Genomic DNA, 25,861 nt, shown 5'->3' with positions numbered 1-25,861 from the left:
TACCTCTGTGGTTAGTTCTTGCTTACTTATTCCCCAGTATGCTGTCTCAGGTACTGGATACTTAAAGCTTCTATCCTAGTTGAGCAATTCCAGTGCTTGTATCCTAACATTTTAGTGGCATATTTTTCATCACTTTGTAATGCACTACAAAATCTCTCTGAAGTACTGTCAGTTACCAGAGTAAAAATACCAAAATGTACTATAAGATTCCAGTAAGATTATGACCTTGAAGGATCTGGATTTTCCTTTTCTAACTATGGGTAAAGCGGTAAGATACACTATACAAATTTTCTGAATATGATTTATGTATTTTAAATACAAAGATCATGGGAGGAAAAAATAGGGCCTTCTTTAAAGCCCTCTTTCCCACAAAAGAAATCTTAAACGGAAGTTTAGGAAATCTGTCACTAAAATTGCAATTACGTAACTGAGAAATGAGCTTCTGCAAACCTTTCTTAAAGCTTGAAAGATAACTTTCATGCTAGGATGAGATTGTACTTGTGGACTAGGAGTATGTATAAATTCAAAAGTAGAAATTTTCGAGAAAGAAATTTCATCAGTTACATTGTGATGCGAGTAATGTGCAAGGTGTGTATACATAGCTTGAAATAGTGGTGGAGTGCTCTGAACTCATTCAGCTGTCGGCTGAACGGGGCTATTAATGTTGCAGTGATAGTGACTGACAGTGGCAAAGATTCTTCTACCACTTAGGATGAAATTACATTACCGCTGAACCAATCTAAAAAGTTATTCATTAGTAAAAAGGAGGTCACGCTTTCCCCAGTGCCGTGACATGGTCATGCCCCCTTGTGAGCATCTGACCACTTGAAATCCAACTCAGTTTACGAAAATGACAAATTGAAATGGATTCTTCTGCTTACACTCTGTGCATATTAAAGTACCTTTGCATTCATTGTGTTTTTAAAACCTCACACCTGTTTTTATTTATGCAAAATTGTGGCAAAAATTATTGGAAGAAAAACTGATCAGGGTGTATGATGGGGTTTTTTTTGCTGAAGAGTTTGCCACAAATGTGGCTTTTTGGATCTCTTATGAATAATATTAGAATGAGTATATATAAAGGAAGATAATTTACATTTTCTTTCAACAAACAACTGAAATATTTAGGGCAAGTCTTTATTAAGTTATATGCTTAATAAAGAGAATAGAAAAGCTTGCTTTTTGAAAACAACTGTTTCAGCTAGTTGAGGGATTAATCTGCCCTTTGTGATGTCACTTGAAAGTTTGCACACTTGAAAAGAGCCTAGTTAATTTAGGTCTCTCATTTCCTTTTGTGTTTAAAGCTGTAGTTATAATGATGCAAGAGGAATATTGGGCAATGATCACATGTTCCCAGGGCTTGTCAAAAAGCTGAGCGAGTTAGATAATGAGAAGTTCTGTTGCTTGTAATTTCCCATGGTTTTTTCATACTTAATTACAATTTGTTCCAATCAGAGGAAAGTGAGAGGACTGTTGTTGAACATAAAGTTAATTTCCTAAATCAGTGGACGTGCTACTTTAGATCAGAGTTCTGTCTAGAGCAGTGGTGTGATACCATGAGCTCCATCAGTGTTTAAAAGTTGATAACTACAGATGAGAAAGAACAGTGTGCTTCTGGTAGTACTCTTCCTTTTGCTCTACCAGCATCAACAGAAATTGGATCATTAAATAAATAGAAATTGCCTCTTTCCTAGGTGATAAAATTTAGTTGGAGTTTTTTAGATTAGTTGATTCTTTCAGAGGAGGGCAGGTTCTATTTTAACTGCCTGCCATCTCTACAAAGTGTGAAGTGGTGTGTAGGCTACACTAAGACATAGACACTTGTGATAGCTTCATGTTATTGTAGTTGGGTATTTTGCAAATGCATGGAAACATTTGCAGAGTAAATTCATTCTTCTGGCGATGAAAAAATGGGCAAATTCAGATTGTAGCATTGGGATTTTGTATATTTAGCACAGTTGAGCACTGGCCTTTAGAAAAGTACTGTAATACACAAATGACATTGTAGTTACCATCACAGTTACTTAGCATTGCAGTTTGTCATCACAGCAACACAAAGAGAATGGTGGCAAGATGTTCCTCATAAAAGACATGACTAACAAGAACATTGTGGTTACTGTAGCTCAGTGCTACTCAACTGGTATTTTGTTGTCCAAATGCAACTTGCTGCTGCCCTGGAAGTTGCTGGTAACTTCTGCTGCTTTAGTAGTTAGATAGGGGCTTGCACAACTCAGACCTGGATATCTTCTGTCAATATGGTAAAACTACGTATTCATTACCTAGTTATATGTTTTTGATTACAGAAGGAAACAGAGACCTTGTTATACATACACTCTGCTTTCCTGAGATGATGATACACTGCCTTTAGACTCACTTTGTGTCTGTTGGAATGAACCTAAATTCTTTTCTTTTCTTTTTGCATCGAGCATTTGCAAGGGCTTTTTACTTTAATATAGTGTTGCTGGAGTGTGCTTAGTGTTTCAAAGCTTCAGCCATGTTCACAGGGTGCTTCAGCATAGCCAGCTAGCCCCGATGACCCTGTCTGGCCTGTGTGGAGCTGGTTAGGATGTTCCTGGGTGTGTATAACACTTTATTCTCAAACTGAATGACTAATGTAAACCTGTGCCCAGTGGCAATATGCAGTAACCTTTTGAACTAAAAAAACACTGAATATAAGATTTGACTGACTGGTATTAAAAAACAAGGTTGTAAGATACTTGCAGATCATAAACAGTATTGAATAACTGAGCATACCTGGCAGCATTTTGGAGTTTCAGTATGCTCAAAATCAGATTATAGCCAAGTTCTCAGAAATTAGAAGCATTTCTCTGCTTGTTTGGTTTTGAAAAATCTCCCTTTTTATTGTTATATTTCAGCACTTCAGACCATTTATACTTAGGTACATTATGGAATGAGCTTGAGGCTGGAAGGGTGCTGAAAGTGTGATACTTGGCTGCTTCCGGTATAGGGTGTGCCTCCCCTTCTGTTTTGCTTGCATCAGTGCAGAGCTACCCCTTCTCCTGTGCTACACTCTGCTGCATGGCTGGCCATTTGATGAACTGACTTTTATCGGCTAATTTGACAGAAAACTGTTAGAAAGCCAAAAACTGACAGAAAACCTGCTCTCTGCAGGCTTAACTTCTGCCAGGTTAGCAGAGCTGTGTGTTCCCTTAGGATTGAGTGGAAGAGGTGGTGCACAGGAAGTGAAGGGAAGGAATATGTAGCTTGGAGTAGAGTTCTGGGGGAGAGTGGTAGGACCTGTCTCTTGAGTTAGCAAGTTTCGGTAGTATCAGCCCTGCCTGGCTCACTTACTTTCCACCTTCTTTGTAAGAGAAACTCTTTTGACTGAAATTAATCATCATTGCCAGTGTATTTTTAGGAGAATTGTACACTCTACTTCTTGGCTTCAAATGTTTTTTGAAGCAAAACAGAAGGAAGTGATGTGAGTACTAGGTGTATTTTGTCCTGCTGTCTTCTCTAGTGTACTGGTTTTAGTGGCCAAGATTTTCTGCCTTCACTTTGCTTTGTTGCGTATCTCATGCTGCTGAAAAAACTGAGTCAAATCAGAAATTAACGTTTTATACTTTTAAAAGGGGCAAACGGAAGGAACTGGCTGTAGAACCCTTTCAGAAAGTCAGAGTCTTGAGGATAACAAAGTATTTATGTTCTGTGGCAAATTGCATGCAAATAGTGAAGTTTATTTTTAGTGAAATGGGAGTTCAGTTTTAGTGCAGTATGCTATCCTTTGGTTCTTCCCTTCCCCCCCCCCCCCCCCAATCTAATTACTGTACTGACTAGAAACTATTTTTAGTGCTTAAAATTGAGGATGTTACATTGCAAGTATTGGAGCCTTGCATTTGGAAGTGAAGCTTTGATGTGATGGGCTGCAGTGAACAATCCAGATCCACAGATCTGGAATCTGTGATCTTGATAACTTCTCAGTAAATCTGAGCAAGCTAATATTTATGAAATATAATTTATGTTCTGTTCTGGATTACTTTATGCAGAAGTTTCCATGCATTCACCAGTAAACTGCTTGGTGAAGCAAAGAATAATTTATCTCAGTGAAACTACAGAGAAGAAGCTGTCAAGATAGGCTTCAGCTACTGCCATATCAGCTAAACTGTAATTTAAATACAGGGATACAGTCATGTTGCTGTGTTCATGGGAGAGCTGTTTTCATAGTATTTCAAGCTGCTGTTGTGCAGCAAGGTTTCGTTATGATGAATACATCTCTGCAGCCAGGAAGCTTAATTTCATGTATCTTTCAAACAAGTACTCAGATTAATTATTTCCAGCCCGTGGCTGACTAATTTGGCAACACAGATCTGGTGGGACTGAAATCAGTGGTGTACTACCTAGTTATAAACCAGATGCCCAAGTTTTGCATTCATGTGTAAAGCTGTATTCAGATGTTAATTTTTTCTAAATAAAGTGCAAATTATGCATTATACAGCTAAAATGTGTAGGAAAAGATAGTCCATCCAAAATCATGAAGAATTTTTAAGATACCAGAAGCAAATTATCTTTATATACAAAAAAAAACCCCAAAGTCATTGCAGTGAAACATGTGCAATAGCTGTATGTGCTGTATAGACTTTGATATGTCCAATGACTTTGAGAATATATTTTATAAAGAAGAAAACTTCCTTTTATTTTTAACTAATTAATATTGCTAATTATTTCTGGAGTAGTAGTATGGGAATTCATGCACAAAACGTTGGTTTAGTTTGTTTTTTTAACATAGATTCAGTAACTTTTTGTGGCTAAACAACAAATATCAAAGGAGACAGAATATATTTTTATATGCAGAACTGATGATTTGGAGTAAAACAGGCTATTTTGGAATAAAGGCAGTGGTATGTGTTCAGTAAGACCTTTCAATGGTGGTGTTTTCTGTTAAAATACTCTTACTGAAACTTGAGATGCCTTAGTAACTAAAAAAAGAACAACTGTTTTTATTTTAGTGGTTTTACTCAACCAGCAAAACCCGTGCTGTGGACTTCAGGGAAAAATCGTGAAATCATAGAATGCTTTGAGTTGGAAGGAACCTTAAAGACCATGTATTCCCAACCCTCTGCTGTGGGCAGGGAACGTCTCACTAGACCAGGTTGCTCAGAGCCCCATCCAACCTGGCCTTGAACACTGACAGCGAATGGGGCATCCATAACTTCTCTGGACAGCCTGTGCCTCACCACCTCGACAGTGAAGAATTTCTTCCAAATATCCAATGTAAACTTGCCCTCTCTTCGTTTAAAGCCATCAGCCTTTGTCCTGTCACTCCATGCCCACGCGATAAGTCCCTCTCCAGCTCTCTTGTCTCCCCAGAACCTTCTCTTTTGCAGGGTAAACTACCCTAACTCTCTCAGCCTGTCTCCACAGGAGAGGTGCTTCAGTCCTCTGATAATCCTCACGGCCTTCTCTGGACTCACTGCAGTAGCTCCATGTCCTCCTTATGTTGGGGCTTCCAGAGTATGAGTACTAGTTGCCAGACTGAATGAAAATTGGGATCACTTCTGAAGATAAGACTTAGTTACTGATGATTGTGTCTTAGTCAAGTGAAATAACTTAGAACAGACTGTTTCACCAGACAGATAAGCTAATTAGGGAAATAATTTGCTAAATGCCATTTGCTATTTATGCTCTTTTTTGGAGGGACAGGAAAGGAAAGGAAAAGATTTCCCTTAATTCTCTCGTCTGCTATGTGTACTAATAGTAATACTGATGGGATTTTTAGTGCTTTAAAACAAAGAAAAAACAAAGAAAAACCCCCTTTCTGCATGTTAATTTAAAAAATGTTAGCCTTGATTGTGGATGTTTTCTTCCTCAGCCTTCAGCAAGGGAAAAATAAATGCCATTTTACAAAGACAAAAAAAGTTGGGTTAACAGATGGTGGTAGCATCTCTGAGAACTGGAGAGGTCAGTATACGAGTTTATTCAAAGCCTTTTTCATTAAAATTTAAAGTATGAAAGAAAATCAGTTACATCAGCTAAAAACTGACTATCTATGAAGAAGCAATACATATTCTTTACTCTTACACTTGAAATTTTACTGGTCCAGTTTGAGCATATTCCAGATTTGTCAGTACTCTTTGCACATGGCAGTGTAAAAATACTTGTGATATATATAAATGCTGAAATCTTTTTTCACAATTATTCTCCATCTTCTCACTACTGACTTTTTATGCAAGGGATGCAGCTTTTCAAGATTTTTTTCCAGGAGTGGAAATACTTCTCTTATTCTCTTTTAGAAGCACAAGTATATCAACAAGCACCATTCAAATGATTTAGTGGTATGATTCCAGCTTTTATCTTTTGTACTGTTGTATATAATGTTTTATCACTATTTTTAGTAGAAGTCTCATTTTCTGCAGCGTTTCACCTGTCATTTGAATTTTTACTCTTAAATTGTGTTTTGGTTCTTCAGACAATTATGTGAAGCTGTGCTATACTTTGAGTATTCATTCAGTTTCCCTCAGCCTATTCTGTGAACAGGTTCTTGAATTCTAACTTGTAACAAGCGTGCTTGCCTCTTATCCTCATGAGCTACCAGCCTGTACCTGCTCCTGAACCCATCACAGTTCCACCCTCCAATCCACATGAAGTAGTTCACAAGGGGGTTTTTGTGTCTTGAGCTCAAAAGAGCAGTCTGCAGGTCTCCAGTTGCTCCCTAGCCCTGAACATGTGCAGAGATACTGATGATCTTACATAGATTTTTTTTTCCTATTTAGCTTTGCATACAAGAACTAGGTATTGAAGTGCTGGTGTGTTGAATCTCTTCCAAGGCTTGCATTCAGCAGGTTTCTATAGATGGGGCTTTCTTCATGAAATGTGCTCTGAAGAGGTAGCAGCAGCAGGGGAAACATTTTTCAGTGCCTTAACACAGTGGTTAGACTAACTGCCCATAATCCTGGAAACTGGGGTCCATTTCCACCCTTCATTTATCCATAGTCTGTTTGTTGATACCTCTGGAGGAGCAAAATAAACATGTAAACACTTCTGTCATCTCCATAAAAATGGGTTTGTTTCCTTTTAGCTTAAGTGGCTCCTAGTAGAAAATAACTATAATGTTCAGCTGTTACAGTAAATCATGTGAAGAGAAATTTATGAAACCTGGCTAAATTTACTCAGTATTACAAGTCACTTTTGAAGAAAGAGACTTTCTGTAGAAACATACATCTTATCAGCTGAGCAATACACACTGTCAACTGTTGAGCAGTTCTAAATTTATGTTAGGAGGGGAAAAAAAACCAACCCTTTTCCCATCAAGGTCTGAAATAAACAACTTCAGTAAGTAGACTCAATTTATATTATGTATGTAAATGCAAATGTGTCTATTCCAAAATGAGTATGGATTTTTCATTGCTTAAAATCACAAGTTCATACAGCATGTATAAAGTGTGACAACTGTCTGACTTGCGAGGAACAGTAGGAATTTGAGGGAATATGGAGGTGTCACTTAAGTTGTAACTTACTGAAATCCTAAGTACTTATTTTAGGAGTAAATCACAAACTTCAGAAAGCAGTAAGTGACCAGTGAAATGGTGAAGCAGATGAATATGGATATCCTTTGTGCAGTGTGCAAACTTGAACGTGACAGATGTTTGACCACCCTGTGTTTAAGGCAGGCGTAGCACAGACAGCTAATGTTGTAATTTGGTTTCTATGGCAGTGACTTCATATTATGTAAGGAAGTTGCATATACACAGCCCCGGTTGTCATGGTTCATGGTCCTTTTCTGATTATTTAATGACTTGGAAAACAAAAAAATATATTCTCTATTGCAGCTAGTTACTACTGCTTTTATTCTTATTTTATTCTTTGTCATAGCAATCACAATTTCAAGTTGGCCAATTTAAAGGCTAAATTGTATCTTGAGATCTTCACAGGACTTCTGAGAGACCTTGATTTTGGCTACTGTAGAATAGAACTGTGCCCTCCTTTACTAGAATAACTTGAAGTTTTGCAGGTGATTAAGAATGCTAAATGCATACAGCATGTTGGGCCTAATTTCTGCTTTTCCATCAGTTTTCTAAAGAGCGCAAATTAGACGACCCTCGAAACACAGAAATAAGCAGTTTCCATAAAGCCTTCATCTGCTAATTGCTAGTTACCAAGAGTAGGAAAAGAACTTGAAATTGTGAAAAATAAATTATTGTTTGAATCTGCATTTTAAAGGTGGTCTCTGTAACCCTTCTCTTCCTTGTGTTCCTTCAATTAAGGGTCTCAAATCTAGAACCGGCACTGACACTGATTATGACAGGACAAAGCTCTGGTAATGAACTCTGTCGTGTATGGCTTTGTGTATTGCTTGGGGAAATAAAAAAAATTGGTAAATATACATTATAATAAAGTAACCTCTGATTATCCTTTGCTAACTTCTCTAACATAAACCTACTTAAAGATCCTGCATCTTTCACCTAGATGACACTATTCTGGAATAGAAGAATTCTCCAAAATGAATGTGATTATTTCATTAAATGGGTGAACAAAAACTGTATATTTTGAGAACAAAGTATATTACTATATACTATATAGTAATATACACTGTATATTTAAGTGTTTTTGCAGTATATTTTCAAATTTTTGAATTTTGAATATGACTGAAAAATATGCAGCTGTGTTAACAAGAGCCTTGTAAAAGGTGGCATTGCATCAGTCATCTGGTTGGTTGGCTTTAGTTGCATGAGGAGTTGCAAACAATTGATGTGATCTGGTTAAGCTGTGGCACAGAAAAGGGACAAGGAACCAACCCCTTGTTTGGAGAGTTTGCGTATGAAGGGGCAGGACAGAACTCTTGAATGTGCTCTCTTAGGACACCTGCAGACATCCAAATGCTTGGCTCTGCTTCCAGAAATGAGAGGCTTGCTATAATGTGGTATTGCAGGGCTTGCGAAGATGTTGCTAAGATGACATCTGTCTTGTGACATAACAAGGTCTGCATGAAGCCTCCCAGTGATTTTTCAGTGTTACATATGGATTAGACTTTCTCAGGCATACTCTCTTCTTGTTTCCTGGTTATTAGTAGACTTTTAAGTTTTGCTGAGGCTGCTCAGCTTTGTCCATGACACTGCAAGCTGAGTCATTTTAGTCACCTTGGCTGTAGGTGCAATGAAGTTGATCTTTACAGCCACAGCTGTAAAAATAGGCTGAGAATAAAAGCCATGTAATTGCTTCTGTCCAGTGTTATTTCTTGCTCACATCAGAATAAACATCGGCTATGCTGGCAGGGTAACAAAGTACACATTTGTCAGAAAAGTATAATAGGAAGCTTTGCCTGTAGTTTATAAGAGTGAGGTAAAGTGGAGTTGTTGCTGCTCTAGTGCTCTTCACTGAGAGCCTAAGAATATCTACATAATATGCCAAGGTTAAATGGTATTTAGCACTATTTTTAGTTTCTAAAAAAACTTTTTCTGCATACACATTATGCCCTTTTAGTGTATATTTTGTGCATTAAACAGAATTAGTGATATAATGAAATGCAGTAGCAGTTCAGTGCATGATTTATATTTCATTATTAACCTGAGTTTTTATTCTATTTTCGTACAGCTGTGTTAAAATGATCTCATTTTACTATTTGCAGCTGTTATTATCTGGAAAGACCTATAGGTACAGACTGCAAAATACAGTAACTAGTGAAAGGAAAAATACACAAAATTCTCTGCTATGTGCTGGCTAATCAGTAATTACTGTTTTATTTGTCAAAACATAAAGGTTGATGTCTAATGGACATTGCATAATGGCGAGCAATAGTGGTTTGGGGGTTTACTTTGCATTTAGACAATCAGTTGGATTTTGCTTCTAAAAAGGGCTTTTTATTTTTTATTTTTATGAAGTACGTGTGCATACAGGTTTATCTAAATAACTTTTGGAAAACTGAAACAGTACCTGTTATTATACATATCCTTTCAAATTGAAATACAGCAAAGTGTATGCATAGCCCAGAGAAGAAGCCATGTGTGCAAAATAGAAAATAAATTGGGAGGCTACCTTGTAATGGAAAATACTTAATGATAGGTTCAGTATCTGCTCAGTGCAGTTGAAACTTCAAGGTCTGGTAGAGTTTCCTGTATATGGCAATTTCATGGAACTTTAATTCTTGTCTTTGATTGCTGTCCTTTTCTCAGGACTGTTGTACTGTTTTTAAGCTTGATTTCTTATGCTGCTGTGGTTTTCCTTCTGTATAAACTTTTTATATGCTTATTTTTAACTAACAGTTTAATTAGATGGCTCCCCTCCCCAGTATTTTTTTTCTTGGCTTACATGTAGCCAGTACATATTGCTTTTTTGTAGCAAATGTAGTTTGTCTGTAATAATGAATACTATGTGGACTATTGTAAAATACTTCAAGGTTAAAGGACACATAGATCTTAGGCAAAGTTAAAAATCTAGGAAGGATGTTGGTAGCCAAAAGATGACTGGTCACAGAAATGCTTAAATTCACCTGTCTTTTGTGCTTTAAAAACTTTGTGTAATCTGTTGTGTGATGGGAGATAGATAGTACACCAAAAGTTTTTGGCTGCATGGAAACTAAACAAGCAGAAAGAAAACAAGTAACTTTACAAAATTAAAGGTGGACCTTTTAGGTGAAACTGCCTCCCTGTCTTGTGAGGACTTTTAAAGTCCTGCAATCCTAAACATGGCCTTTTGGGCATCAAGCTATCTTAAGTACTAAAGTACTTACTGAATCTGTAAACAGGGCGATGGTCATGCTGAATTTGCAGGTATGCATGGTACGGTGTACCAGCCTCAAAATGCTGAGTACCTACAGGATTGAGGCTCTAGTGAGCATAGCAGAAATCCAATAATTGTCTGAGTTTAATAGTATACACTTAGAACAAATTAAAGCTCTAAAGAAAATGACCATGTAGTGTTTCTATTCCCCTGTCAGCTAAACATAAGAAGAATAGGTCATTACTAGCAAAATGAGTAATTGTTCTAGGGATGGATCTGTGTGATTTACTTTATTAAATAAAATTGTAGCCCTCCATCAGCGTGAAATGCACATTGAGTATTTTGAATGGACAAGATGTAGTTGAGTGGGTAGCTTATGTGGATCCCTCTTGCAGGTCTTTCCAGGAAAAAGCTGGTGTGCTCTGTGTCCCAGATCACTGCCGGCTGCTCTCCCCTCTTTCCTTGGGAGGTGCCTGCCCAATTATTTCTCAGCTGTTTGGTTTTACTGGGTACAGATCTGTAACGTGTTAAGGGTTTAAGACCCAAAATTGCTGCTGAAATTCCCAGAGCATGGAGTTGTAGCTGAAAAACATTTAAGATCATGGAGATTTTATTAAGCATATAAGCATATTTATTGGTACAAGTTATTTATTTTTCTGCTGTATTACACATTTCTTAATATTTATGCTTCCTTTATTAAATGCAGTGACACTCATGAAATATTTTCTCTTAGGCAGGCTCTTAATAAAGATTTGAACTAAATATTAGCTATTACACTAAGTAGAAACCAACTACAGGGCTTCATGCCCCAAAGTGCTTCTTTTTCATCTTTTGGTATGCCATTCCACTGGGGAGCAAGAGAGTTGTTAAATGTTTATTTTACACAAGCAGGAATTAGAAGGAAACAAGAAGAGTCCCAGATTGTACTAGAAATCACTGTTAATTCTTATGTTTGGATATTTTTAAAAAAACCCCAACACCCAAACCCACTACTGCACATTTTGTAGTATCATAGGTATAAGAAGCTGGTGTTACATAAATGAATTTAGTTATTATTAGAAGTGCCAAGTTTTAAGCAACACAACATCACTGAAGGAAAAACATACCAAAATCAGTCTTAGTGAAATAAGTGACTTTCATTGTAATTTCTTACCTGATTGGGTTAGGTGGGGGTTGGTCTCTTTCTCCGGCAGCCGCTGACAGAACGAGAGGACACAGTCTTAAGCTGCATCAAGGGAAATTTAAGCTGGATGTTTGGAAAAAGTTTTTTACTGAAGAAAGAATGATAAAGTACCGGAATGGTCTGTCAGGGGAGCTGGTGGAGTCACCATCCCTGGATGTGATTAAGCAAAGATCGGATGTGGCACTCGGTGCCATGGTTTAGTTGAGGTGTCAGGGCATGGGTTGGACTTGATGATCTTGAAGGTCTCTTCCAACGCAGTGATACTGTGATTCTGAGTACCATGTAAACAATACAGAGAACAGTTTATGCAAGTCCTTGAGAAAGGAATGTGCTTTGAATTCAAATCTCTTGAATAACCTGTGCCTACTTGTTATCAGAAGGGTAATGAATTCTTGCCTTCTAAGCGACCAGATTATTTTCAGCTTTATCTAACACTGCTGTCAAAAGTGTTGATGCATCTCAAACTGTTATGCACCCTTGAAGTAATGAATTTTGGGGTTTTTCCCCTTCAAAAACTGTAAAAGCTGTCAAGCAATGGAACTACTGTATTTTGTACTCAGTGGAATTGCAATTTCTGTAAGTAATGCTCATAATGAAGAGTGCAATAATCACCCCAATATGCATTTTAAGAATATTTCATGGGTTGGATGGTAATTATGTCTGTATCCTCACCAATTTGGGTTTTTTAAATATGTACTTTATGTTTACAGATATATGGAGTTTGGGGGTCATCCTGTTCATGTTAGTCTGTGGACAACCACCATTCCAAGAAGCAAATGACAGTGAAACTCTGACTATGATAATGGACTGCAAATACACGGTGCCACCTCATGTGTCCAAAGAATGTAAAGAGTAAGTAGTGTACCAAACAACTTGGAAGCATTCACAGAAGTTGATTTGCATTACTTTTGGGAGTTCCCCATACTATATTATCAATGTGTAGAATATTCCTTGATACTCTTCCTTTTATGTCTCCCAGTTGTCATGCATTTTATAAAGAATTGAAGAAATTACTCAGTAGTGATTGGCTTTGGCCAACTCTTTCGCTGGACAAATTACCAGGCGGTGTTGAGATTATTCTGTCACAAGGGTTAGGAAGGTACTGCTGTTTATCAATTTCTGTCCAAACAACAGGTTACCAAAACCTGTCACACAGCAAGTTTTGCCCATCTCCTACTGAAATTGCAACTCCAAATTAACATCCTAGGCTATCAAGTGAGAAAAATATTTGGTCTGGAAATATCATATCCATTTAGGAGTCACGATCCCTTTTGATGTGTTTTTCTGCAGTGTTCACTGGAGCCTTTTTATTGTTATGTTCCAGTATTTCCCAGGCTTCCCTATTGGTTAATGACCTTCAGGCCTTCAAATGTATATCCCAGTTGCATCATTTAGACTATTTTAAAATGTTTGTCTGGTTCTTGAATCTGCAGTAGAGTATCTTTTAATTTTCAACACAGAGAACCAGACACCTTTATAAATGCTTGAAAAATGCATTTGGTTCAGTCAAAAAAACTAGACCAGCATCTAGTACCAAAGAATGAAGTTTGTTACAGCTGTGGTCATGATGACCATTCCTTTCTTTAGCTGTCAGCTATGCAGTCCAGGAGTCTAGTGCATAACATGGTGAACAGCATCCTGGCCTGCATTAGCAACTGTGTGGCCAGCAGGACCAGGACAGTGATCCCCTGTGCTCAGCACATCCCGAGCCCTGTGTTCAGTTTTTGAGCTCTCGAGAAAGACATTGAGGTCATGGATTGTGTCCAGAGAAGGGCAGTGAAGCTGGGGAGCAGCTGAGGGAGCTGGGGTTGTTTAGCCTGGAGAAGAGGAGGCTCGGGGGACACCTTACTTCTCTAAAAACCACCTGAAAAGAAGTTGTAGCCAGGTGGGGTCAGTCTCTTCTCCTAGGTAATAAGCAATAGGATGAGGAAATGGCCTCAATGTTAAGACTGGATATTATTATTCTTGTCAAGCCTTAGAACAGGCTGCCCAGGGAAGTGGTAGAATCACTGTGCCTGGAGGTGATGATGATTCAAAAACATCATGTAGATGTGGCACTTAGATGGTTTAGTGGTTGGACCTGATGCTCTCAGTAGTCTTTTCCAACCTTAATGATTCTGTAATTCTGTGCCATAGCTGGTGTTCTTGTCTTGTCATTAGCATCCTCCAGTAACCTGGAAAAGCTGCTCTGAGCTTGAAGAGCTTCACATACAGGAAGAGGTTTAAAGTACAATACAGGAAGAGGTTTAAGAGGGAGCTCTTATCAGTGAATTGTATCAAATCAATCTCTTGAGATGCTGCATGGCAAGGCAAGGAAACTTACCTTTTGCAGCCTTTTGCTTAATATACTTGCTAACATTGATTTGCTTACAATGTCCAGATCTGCTTTCTGTATACGAAGCATGAACAATGTACAGCCAGTTACCCAGGACCTCTATATGTTAGGTTTTCTTAGGGAAAAACTCTGTGAATGCCTAAACTTCCTGCTTGGAGTGAAAGCATTTGTGGATTGAGATGCATAAACAAGCTTCAAGCAGGAGACATTTGTGCTGTTTGACTGTAGGTGTAGTTTAAAAAAAGCCAAATTAAATATGGAGTTTGTTCTCTTTCTGTCACAATATTAACAAAAGCAAAGAAACTCAAGGCTCCTGTGTCTCACCCTGCCTTTTCTCTTGGCAAGGGCAGAGACCACAGCTAATAAAAAGAAACATGACTTTTTTTTTACTGTAGAATTTTTTAAAGAGGTTGGATTAATCTCCACTTCTTAAATCCATATATCATCTCACACAGAAAAAAAAAGGCAAACAGAAAAAGCCCATTAAAAATTGTGATTAACTTTGTGCTTTGTGTGTGGCCTTGCAGTCAGAAGTTGCATGGTATAGTATATTTAGTGGAAGAAAAGGCACTATATGAGAACTGTTGGAGCAATAGTTTCTTTGTAACCTTGGCAACAAAACCATATATCCATATTTGTTGAACAAAGCCAAAAATACCTCCCCCAAGAATCTTCCATGTATAATAAGTGAACAGAGATGTGCTATGCTAATGAAGGCGTCTTTCTCTGTTTACTTGGGGAATTCATGCACTTTCTTTCCAGCATTTGAAAAATCTCAGTATCAACTCATTAGTAGATTTGTCTCTACATCATCCCTGAGAGTGTACTGGTCTGTTTAGGGGGGGTAGAACAAATCACAGTTTTTTCAAGGATACTGGAAACTCAAATGTCTGATAGTTACTTCAGAATAAAATATTTCTGGTTATGTTGCTATTCCATATACTTGTTGATAGCAGCAATAAAAAAAATCACATTTCTATTACTTTACCAACTAGCTGATAGGCCACCTGTGACCTGTAATTGCCCTATAAAACCTACTAAAATCAAATACATGAGAAAAACCAGATTAATTATCTAAGTACAGTAAATGAAAACTGCAGTGTTTATCGTATTTATAGTTTTAATAAATTGTTTCGATTTAACAATATTTGTAATGTCTTTGAGACTAAACAGTTTCCCATCACATTGTTTACTGTGAGACTTCAGAAGATTTGTGTGACCTGACAGCAGAAAATGTTTTCCTAATGTTGCTGTTACAACAGCTGCTTTTTTAAACACGTGTGTGCATTTTTGTTTAGATTTATTTTTTATTCACAGTCTGATTACACGGATGTTGCAGAGAGACCCGAAGCGAAGGGCATCTTTGGAAGAGATTGAAAACCATGCATGGCTCCAAGGAGTTGATCCATCTCCTGCAACCAAGTATAATATTCCTCTCGTATCATACAAAAATCTGTCTGAGGAGGAGCACAACAGTATAATACAGCGCATGGTTCTTGGGGACATCGCAGACAGAGACACCATAGTGGAGTAAGTCAGCAGTGTTCTAGATGCAGTTTGTTTTGTGCGCCTCTTGTTTTTGATTCAAGAACATCATGAGAACCGTGGGCACTTCGGTGTTTAAATATCAGGGCATTCAGTTAATAAACGAAGTATTGCAGTCTTGCTCTGTGATAGGATATTGTGGGATCAGAAGTACTTAAGTATACCCAAATTTAAGAATAACTTCAAGAAAACGTGTTGGAACAGTGTTTTGATTCCTGCAGTAGCTGTCTTGAGTAAACTTAAATGCTTTGGAATCCATGCTTGTTCTCTCATGCATATTTGAAGGGGACAAATTCTAGCATTTGTCCCTTAGCACATTTCCAGTGTACCTAAATCTTTGTTAATTTAAAATATCCCTTTATCTGTGTAATGCATAATAGTCACTGTCACTGAGGGAGCTTGCTAGAAAGCTACATAGATGCTTCTAATAGAATAAAACTGCCAAATTTCTAAAATATTCCCTAAATTGAAAGAAGTCTTAAATATTTTTTCCCTTTTTAATGTGTTCAGCTGTTAAAAACTGTTTATGTGGAAGGGAAAGCAGCAGTCTCACTTCCTAAGCTTTTAGCTGTGTAAAAGGGACACCCTTTCTGTTGCAATGTCTGAGTGACGCTTACTGGTTTGTGAACTTATTTTTACTATAAACTCAATGTGGCACCCCTAAAATAATGAAAATTTTCTTCCATTTGTTGCATAACTGAATATTAGTACTTTGTGGTTGCATGTGCCAGTGGGACAGCCCATCATTGGTGCAGAACATTAATAAAAAACAGTTATCATTTAAAGAATGTGAAATAAAAAATAATTTCTTACTTTTGATGGCTGATATTCTAAGGATGTCTCCTTCCAGCTATAGTTGAAATTGCTAGACTTGTTGGCTCTTTAATAAAATTAAGGCATGCTCATCAAAAGATCAGAAATGGGCAGTCCTGCTTTCAGGCACTCTTCCTGCTATGGGAAGCACAGCAAGCTGCAAGATGCATATCCAATGGTTAGAAACCAGTGATGGATGGGTTATTTCATGTTTTGTACTTTCCTCAGGGCATTGGAGACTAACAAATACAATCACATCACTGCTACTTACTTCTTACTAGCTGAAAGGATCCTGCGAGAAAAACAAGAGAAGGAAATTCAGACCAGATCTGCAAGCCCTAGCAACATCAAAGCTCAGTTCAGGTGAGAATTTACAAATCTAAATGGCTGGGAGGGTTTTTTTGTTTTTGTTGGGTTTTGTTTGTTTGTTTGTTTTTTAAATTGTCTTAATGAGAATATTAAATTTCTCAAGTACTGCTTTCTTGAAAACAGTAAAATACTTAATGATTGCAAATTTTAAATATCTCCAAAGGGCTGTGGACACTTTAGAAACTGTTCAGAAATCAGTTGCACATAATATTTTCAATTCCTACCCTTCTCAGGAAATGACAAGGCAATTTGAAGTCTGTACCTAAAGAGGAGAGTTTTCACATCTCCTAGAAAAGGGCATGTTCATTGACCTTCAGCTCCTCATACAAATTGTGTTATGTAATATCCCTGGAGAAAAATTAGTTGCATAATCCATAAACCTGCTGATATGGAATTAGTTATAAATAAGAAATCACTCTAAATTTGACCTGTAGGTTATGTTCTTTTTCATGTCAGTTGCTGTGCCTGTTGTCTAAGAAAAATTATTGAATTTACCACTTCAATCAGTCACTTAAATATACTGCAATGGATTGGTTTTGTTTGACAGAAACATGAATTAAGAAAACCTAATAGTAAGGGTTCCTGAAATTTTCCAAGTTTCAGCTTGTGACACAGTAAAACTAAAAGGAGAGAATTGGGTTTCTGGTATCTAGTTGGTATTGCTATGTTCAGCCAGTTCATTTGCTCTGCAACCAGTTACCAAAGCATCCCACATCCTCAGTTACAGCAGAATACACTTTAAAAAAAACAACCAGCCAAAAGAGGAACACCAAAACCAACCAACCAAACCACCCAACCACCCAAAAGGCAAATAGTATAGTTTCCACTTGCACATAGATATTGGAGGATTCAAGTTTTGAGCAGTTATTTTTCTTAAACAGTGTGGTTTTTCTTTCCTGAGTTAAGTGTTAAACTATCACTAGGGATCTGCTGGTACTGGATAAAATATTCCTTAGCCCATCTTGACAATTGTTCCAGTGAAGATGGAGGAGGTACTGAGGCATTTTCATTAACTTTCATCCTATAACCTCCAGTCTTTTTTGAAAAGATGCCTATTTAGGTAAAACACTGGTAATTGCTACTAGCAATAATAACAATTGTTAGTTTATTAACAAGAAAAGAATACTAAGTGTTTGTGCTGTTGTTTAGCACTGCTAACTCCAGCAACACCTTCAGTGTTGTTTATCTGTATGATTTAGGGAAAAAGACAAAGTAATTTGTTCATTCCAAAAGTTTCTCTGTGCAACTTTCATGCAAAGTCATTTAATAGGATGCTGGGATGTCCTTCTGGTGCATAGTCATAGTTTTCCTTGGCCTAATTGATAAAAGTAAGGTACTACTACCTTAAGTTAAATGTAAACAAAAAAAAAATGGACACATGTTAAAGATTAAGGACACACCTTTGGGAAAATAGGTTTAAGTCTCCAATGGTTGTCATCTTGGATTTAGGCTTGAGATTTTAGAGACATTTCTTCTGAATACCATTCTGTCTCACTGAATTATGAGTTGAGGCTCCATGAATGTTACGAGTGTTTTCTGTGTCTTTGTCATCCCCAGGTGGGACTGCACCCTGCACTGTGTACACCTTATCATCATTCACTCAGTGGTCACTGATGTGGGAAATATTATCCTAGGTGGTTGCAGGTACTTGAGAAGTTCCTGTTGCAGGCATCTAAGGGTTGCCTACAGAACCTAAATGGTCTGGAGCTTGGTGTTAGAGAGCTCACCTCTCTTCAAGGCTGATACTGTAACTTTGACTCAGCAGTTCTCTCATGATGGATCATCCCCTCATTTTTATGTCACCTTCTTTGAAAAAAGAAATCCCATCAAATGTGCCTAATACTAAGTATTATTTATAAAACAATTTACTCTAGAGGAAGACCTGGAGCTCACCTTCAAATGGAAATTCTAAATCTGTAAAGTTGGCTTTTGAATTGTTCGGGGGTTTTTTCCCTCGGTGTCACTCTTTCAGTAAAGAGCAGCTCTAGTTATATAAGAAACTGGAACAAAAAGTTCAATGAATCTAGATTTTTATATGAATTATTAAAGTTGGAGTAGCTGTAGTATGAGTATGAACTTTCCTAACAAAGACATCTGCACAAACTTGGGAGCCCTTGCTCTTATGGTCCCAGTGGCTGTTCTTTGCCTCCATGATAGTTCTAAATTCCAAGTGTTTCTATAGAATGACCTTATGGAAAAGACAATACAGTAGTGCATTACTTTGATTTTGAGACCTAAACATATTAAAAAAAAAAATTAACTTATTTCCAACTTGGAGCTTGTTTTCTGTCCCTCTCTCCCCTCAGGCCCACTGGGAATAAAGGGAGAGGCGGAAGGGAAGGGAGGCAAACATGGGCTGCTATGAGAGATAAACATACTGTAGTGAGGAGGTTTATTGCCTGGCAACTCCAGTACTGTAAGATACTATATTTGCTCTTTATTGTGACAACTACAGAACTCTTCCTATTTTTGCTGACAAACCAGTCTGTTCTTTTAGCATGGCAAGTTCCTGAAAGATTGAGATCTTAATTTTCTGTCACGTTTGCTATGTTTCTAGTGTATTTAAGTCCTGTTTGTTAATTACAAGCAATTGTGTTTAAAATACACAGCAGAGCACAAGTCATCAGCAAACTGGGTCAGTGTTTCCCAGCATTTCTGGAGATAGCTGGGACCTAAGGGAATGTGCCAGTATGAAAGGAAGGAAGGAAGACCACAGCCCAGGCTTCACTTCTTGTCTGCACAGCTTGGCTTGGAGCTGCTGCTTTTGCTGCTTCCCTCCAGGTAGAGCTCCCTACTGGAGGCCACCAGCAGCTCCCAGTGAGACAGGCAGGAGCCTGCATGGTTCCATGCAGGGAATGCACCACACAGGCTTAGGCAGTGTGTGCGCAGCCAGGTCCCACTGTTAGAGGCTCCTGGGTTAGAGGATTCTGGCACTGCTGGTTGAGCATAAGCGACACAAGTGCTTCAAAGCAAGCTCTGCAGCAAGGCCGGGTGAGTTTATTGCTGGTTTTAGTACAGCCTCCTCCTCAAAGTTTGTACAACTGGGGAGACTCAGGAGACAACCTGGCGTAGAGCAGTATCTCTCACTTCAGGGTCCTTTTCTGTGCAGCCTTCAGCAAATACAGTCCTGCTGCAGCAAAGAGGTGTCTGAGCCTTCCCTCTGCCTTCAGCTTGACCTCCTGACATGGCAGAGAGCAGGAACTGATGTGATTCTTGTGTCTTCGTATGCAGCCTGTCAGGCAGGTACTTGGGGTCACACTTGGTGTGAAATGCTCTCTGCTGTCCTCCCCCTCTTGCTTCTAACTTGCTTCTAAACTAGGCCATGAAGCCATGCAGTCCTTTCTTTTGGCACACACAAAGTATGGTTGGGAATGTCTTGTAATATGCTGTCCGTATGTGAGCAAAGGTCTTTACAACAGCTTTTCATGCTGTAGCGAGAGTATTATTGTTATGTAAAGTTACGAGATTGGCAAACTTTTTGAAATTAAAGACAAGAAATGTGGGGCTTATGCTGAGTGAAGAAGTTGAAGAATTGTTCGGTGCTAACATGTTGATCTGTAGATGTTAGTTTTTTGGTTAAGACTTTTAAAATAGGGAGAGTAAAGAATGACAGTCTTTGTTTTTAAGTTTATTCTGTGTGCATTATTGGAATTTTACAATATATGTTAGGATTTAAAGTTAAATGCAAATCATTAGAGAAGAGAGTAGCTTAAGGTACTGGAGATGAGACATCAACTGCCTACTTGTTAAACTGATGGACACTCATGTTACTTTCCTTTTTATTTGAGCTAATGCTATTACAGATGCTAATGCTATTACATATATTTTCAACTTGGATTTACAGTTTATTCAAGTGTCATATTCATAAGCAGCCTGAGTTCTCAGTTCATGCAGTGTATCATTCCAGATTCTCAGCTAAGGACAAATAAATGTATGATCTCAGTTTGCGTGTGTTTAAAATTTTAGGGAACTTTGTAGAATAGAGCTTGGTGAGAATGAGAGACTGTTTCATCTGACTCACCTTCTCAGTCTCACTCATGTTAATTCTAACCTAATTTTTATATTAAGAATACTGGGGGGAAAACCCCAGAAGCTTCGGATTAGAAGTAGTTTACAATACAATCTTCCTTAAGTTGTGCTTGAATAGGCTTCCATCTTCCTCTAGGTACTGGTGGTTCTGTACCAATCTCAGATTATTTTTTTGAAACACAATTATTTCAGGTTTTTTTGTTGCTTAATTCATTTTCTAAGAGCAATGAAACCTTAAATTTTGATGATAGTAACCGACATAATTTCTAAACTGTGTTCTTGTATAGCTGGTGCTCCTTTCAAGTAGCAGCATTTCTAAAGGAATGTACTCTCTCAGAGGACATTTCCTTGTGCTCAGTCACTCAGTGCTGTTGTTTACAGACATGCCACTCAGCAGCCCAATTTGTGTGTCAGTACTTGTGCTTCTCTGGTGCAGATCTTACACTTCCTTGTAAGTTCTGAAATGCTTGCCGTGATGTAAACTTCCTGTTTATCTTCAATTTTTTACGCAGGCAGTCGTGGCCGACAAAAATTGATGTGCCCCAGGATCTGGAGGATGACCTTACAGCGACCCCTCTCTCCCACGCCACTGTTCCCCAGTCCTCGCCAGCTCGCACGGCTGAGAACGTTCTCAACGGGCACCGGAGCAAGGCCCTTGGGGATTCCACAAAGAAGGAAGAGATTCCAGAACTGGCCGGACCAGCACTTTCAGCAGTTCCATCGGTGAGCTTAAAACCCACTACCAGTGGCCGGAAGTGCTTGTTCAGGGTAGAAGAAGATGAAGAGGAGGATGAGGAAGATAAAAAACCTATTTCTCTTTCTACTCAAGTTGTTCTGCGTCGTAAGCCTTCGGTTACAAATCGTCTTACTTCGAGAAAGAGCGCGCCAGTCCTCAACCAGATCTTTGAGGAGGGCGAGTCAGATGATGAGTTTGACATGGACGAGAACTTGCCCCCAAAGCTCAGCAGGTTAAAGATGAACATCGCCTCGCCCAGCACCGTGCACAAACGCTACCACCGGAGGAAAAGCCAGGGACGGGGCTCCAGCTGCAGCAGCTCCGAAACCAGCGACGACGACTCGGAAAGTAGGAGGCGTCTGGACAAGGACAGCGGGTTTACTTACTCCTGGCACAGACGGGATAGTAGCGAAGGGCCACCTGGCAGCCAGGGAGACGGTGGTGGACAAAGCAAACCGAGCAACGGAAACGGAGGGGTGGACAAAACGAGCCCAGGCGATAACAGCAAAGGTGGGGGGAATCCCTCCGGTAGCTCTGGCGGGAGCACCAACACCACCTCGGGTTCCACTCGGAGGTGCGCTGGATCTGGAAACTCGATGCAGCTGTCATCCAGAAGTGCAGGGGAACTGGTTGAAAGCCTGAAGCTAATGAGCCTTTGTCTAGGTTCGCAGATTCACGGCAGCACGAAATACATTATTGATCCTCAAAACAATCTGTCCTTTTCCAGTGTAAAAGTACAGGAGAAATCAACATGGAAAATGTGTATAAGCTCCAGCGGAACTGCAAACCAGCCTTCATCACTGGGCAGCCTAAAGTTTTTTTCCGACCAAATGTCAGACACGACAAACGAATTGGAACGGCTAAAGAACAGGAACTTGAAAAACAATGTGCTACAACTACCTCTCTGTGAAAAGATATCTGTGAATATTCAGCGGAACCCAAAGGAGGGGCTGCTGTGTACCTCCAGTCAAACCAGTTGCTGTCACGTCATTTGACAAATTGGCCTGACTTGAACAGCTCGATTCGCTTGACAGAGTCATTCTTCCTGGTCAGAGCTGTGAACACCTTGTCACGGACCCCCTTTTGTTGTCTTAAGATTTTTAAGTGGGCTTCGAGCAGTTATTTATTATACTTTAATTTTGTGTTTGCTTGATGGTATGACAATGCATGGTCTTTGCATGCTGCTAGCAGATATGTTTTTCTTTTTCAACACAACAGAATATTTTATTGTGTAATTTTTACATTTATAATTTTACTATGGAAGATCTGGATTAAATGAAAATAAAGATCTGGATCCTAATGTAAATGAAGCACTTAGAAGTTTCATGTTCTGCACTTAAACTAGAAAGAGAAGCTTTTGTTTGCTTATGAAATGTTAATTCTTGTTCTGACCTTCTGTGAAAACTAAAATATGTGATATGTGGCATACTTCTATGTGTCTGAAACAGAACCAAAGCAATAATGTTTTGATGCTGAAAACTCTTCAGGGAGCTTTCAGATGTTCCAAGGCTTGTACAAAGCAAAGATGCACTGAAAATTAGTGATCTTGAAATATGATTTTAAACCCACACCTATTTGTCTTAAGCTATGATATAGATGAAGTTGTGGCTCAAAAATCAAACTGAAAAGATCTTGTTTTGCTAGAGGCAGTTTTCTTAAAAAAAAAAAAAAAAGAGGCAAGTAGATTTGTAAGGCAGCTTTCTCCCATAGAAATATGTTAATATTACAAGCAGACAATCTTTTTTAATATAACAAAGGTAAATTATTAAGTCTACTTCTGAGTTTTTACATGCTAACTGAAAATAAAGTATTTGTATGAATTACTTTTGTTAGTAGTATATCATGACACTTAGTATTTTAGGTTTCTACCTTGTAAACCCTCTCTGCTGTTCTCGCCTCCCCTCCCTGAGATTCCAGAAGGCAATAAGGGATGGAAAACCATTAGGTAATTGGATTCACACTGAAATTGTCATTTGCAGTTTTGTTGTTATTACTCTTTAAAGGACTTAAAATACTGCTGTTCCCCACATGTACATCACTTATTTTCCCTCAGTAATACACTTGTTCATGAAGTCCATTTAAAACAGCCTGTAGGAAAGTGTTTCTTTCACAGCTCTGAGCCTTCCTGTCAGGTCTCCCATTGCCATGGCAAGGTCTTGATTTAGAGTATTTCTGTACAAAAGGATACTTTTGACCAGATGAATTAACTTTGTGGAATTTTATTATCTAGAATAAAATATATTGCAGATTCCTAGTTTTGGGAAGGGCAAGAATGTTTTATTTTTTCATGCTGTGCACTGGGTCTTCTAAGCAATGCTAGTGAAACTGGGGGTACTATGTAGCAGCGCCCTGGGCAGACCCTGGGTGGCCAGAGAAGAGTTTGACACTGTTGAGCGTCTTGTAACGCTTTCAGAGTGGTCAATACAGCGCGGTTTGTGTCTGCTGTGGAGGGAGCAGAGCACCAAAGAGCGGCTGGCTCAGGATGGCCACAGCTCACAGCAGCTCTTGTGATTCCTGCGAGACTCCAAAGAGTCTGAAGTGCATGGGGTGTCCTTCCTGGTGAGCTGAGCTGGGGGCTCTGCTTCTGGAACAAGGCAAAGGAGAAGTGTTCTGCTTCTTTAAGTTTTAATCTCTAGTTGCAGTTTAGTGAAAAGCTACGAGCATAGACGTGTGGGTGAAGCCATAGAACATAATTGCTTGAATTTTTTGAGCAGGGATCTTACCAAGGGCCAGAAACGAGATGTGTGGTTCACAGACAGTGAGCGTAACATCCACGTAGGAGACAAGTTTATAAAGGGCATTGGCAATAAACTTTATTTGTTGCAGCTTTTTTCCAAGTATTGTAAATACTCTTTCCTGATATGTACAGCCTTGGAATGGCACCTTTTAACTAACCCCGGGTGTATTTTGTTTCCAATGTTTTTATATACGACTGTATATATGGTGCTCACTTTAGAACAGCAGTGTTGACCATTTATGCTGCATAGTTGTATTATAGCCTTATAGTTGTGTGTGGCTGGTTGGACCTCTGGGTGTACAGATGTGTACAGATGTTAGTCTGAGTGCTGTCCTCTCCCCCTCTGTTGATAGGTGAATGATTGTGCATGTGGTGTACGTCGTGTTATGTCGTCACGTAAAAGGAAGGGCGAGAATAACCACTACATTAAGATAATATTGGACCAAACTATTTAGAGCAAGTAAACAGTTTCTTGTACCCCTTAACGTGTCTTTAAGAGTTGCATATAGTTACAGTAGTGTATAAAGTAAATATTGTGAAAAACAGTTAGTCTTGTATTTTTCTGTATGTGTGTATATAAAAATATATAAAAAATAATGTACCTCTAGCAACTTAATCTGTATTTAAGATGTGACAATCTTGACGCAGAATTTTAAGAGTAGCAGTCTAAATAAGCAGAATTAATGAACAGAAGTATAAAAATTTCTCACCAAGAACGAATCCATGTGTGTTAAGAGGGTACAGAAATATCAACTGATCTTATTGCTTCTGGCAATGTTTGGCTTTTTCATTGTACAAACATTCATGGTGTGCGACAGAAATGAAAATCCAGTTAATAAAAGTGATATCCTGATTGATGCATAAGCGGTGACTTGCACGTGGATGGGGTTTGTGTCTCCTGGCGTTGGGTGTGTGAGGGCAGCACAGGCTCCAGGCCCGCACCTGGGAACAGCGAAGGCCTTGCCCTGCCTTGCCCTCTGTGAACTGCCACTTACTCTCCTGCAGTGATCAAACGCCTTCATTAGGGCTTCACACTTGTCACAGTCATCATCTGCTGAGTATTTTGTCTCAAGGCTGAGGGAGCTGTTCCTCAGGCAGAACTCCAGACCGTGGTTCTTTATAACGGAAAGTGGGGAATAGTAAAAATAGAGGGGGGCGGCAGTGCCAGCCCACTTTGCCCCACCAGCACGTGCTGCAGTGAGGTGCCCCGGGCTGCCTGGGAGTGGGCTGGCTTCTGGCATCTTGTCCCTCAGAGGTGTCTCTTGGTGGCCCGTGGTTGGAGCAGCTCAGCACGACACTGCAGCACTGCTGCAGTGATTGAACTGCTCCTGGAGCACAAAGTGTAACCAGCCAGGGCAGGTAGGGACAGAGGGATCGAGGGCATGGAACGGGTTCTGTGAATACATGGCATTAAGTGACCACTGCTTTAGGCCAGGGCAC

General features: G+C 39.0%; 1 protein-coding gene across 1 annotated transcript in view; it reads left to right on the top strand.

The window, feature by feature from the left end:
• The window catches only part of SNRK (SNF related kinase), a 40,058-nt gene extending 14,773 nt beyond the window's left edge, over nt 1–25,285 (top strand). The window contains exons 4-7 of the mRNA XM_038130058.1: nt 12,568–12,709; nt 15,510–15,722; nt 16,779–16,913; nt 21,461–25,285. Coding sequence (XP_037985986.1) covers nt 12,568–12,709; nt 15,510–15,722; nt 16,779–16,913; nt 21,461–22,679 — 1,709 coding nt within the window. The 3' untranslated portion in view covers nt 22,680–25,285. The remainder of the gene's footprint in view (nt 1–12,567; nt 12,710–15,509; nt 15,723–16,778; nt 16,914–21,460) is intronic.
• Nucleotides 25,286–25,861: the final 576 nt, after the last annotated feature.

This window comes from Motacilla alba, chromosome 2 (assembly GCF_015832195.1).
Source record: "Motacilla alba alba isolate MOTALB_02 chromosome 2, Motacilla_alba_V1.0_pri, whole genome shotgun sequence".
Classification (NCBI taxonomy): domain Eukaryota; kingdom Metazoa; phylum Chordata; class Aves; order Passeriformes; family Motacillidae; genus Motacilla; species Motacilla alba.
Note: the sequence above shows the minus strand (reverse complement) of the source record. Positions and strands in the feature narration are given on the sequence as shown.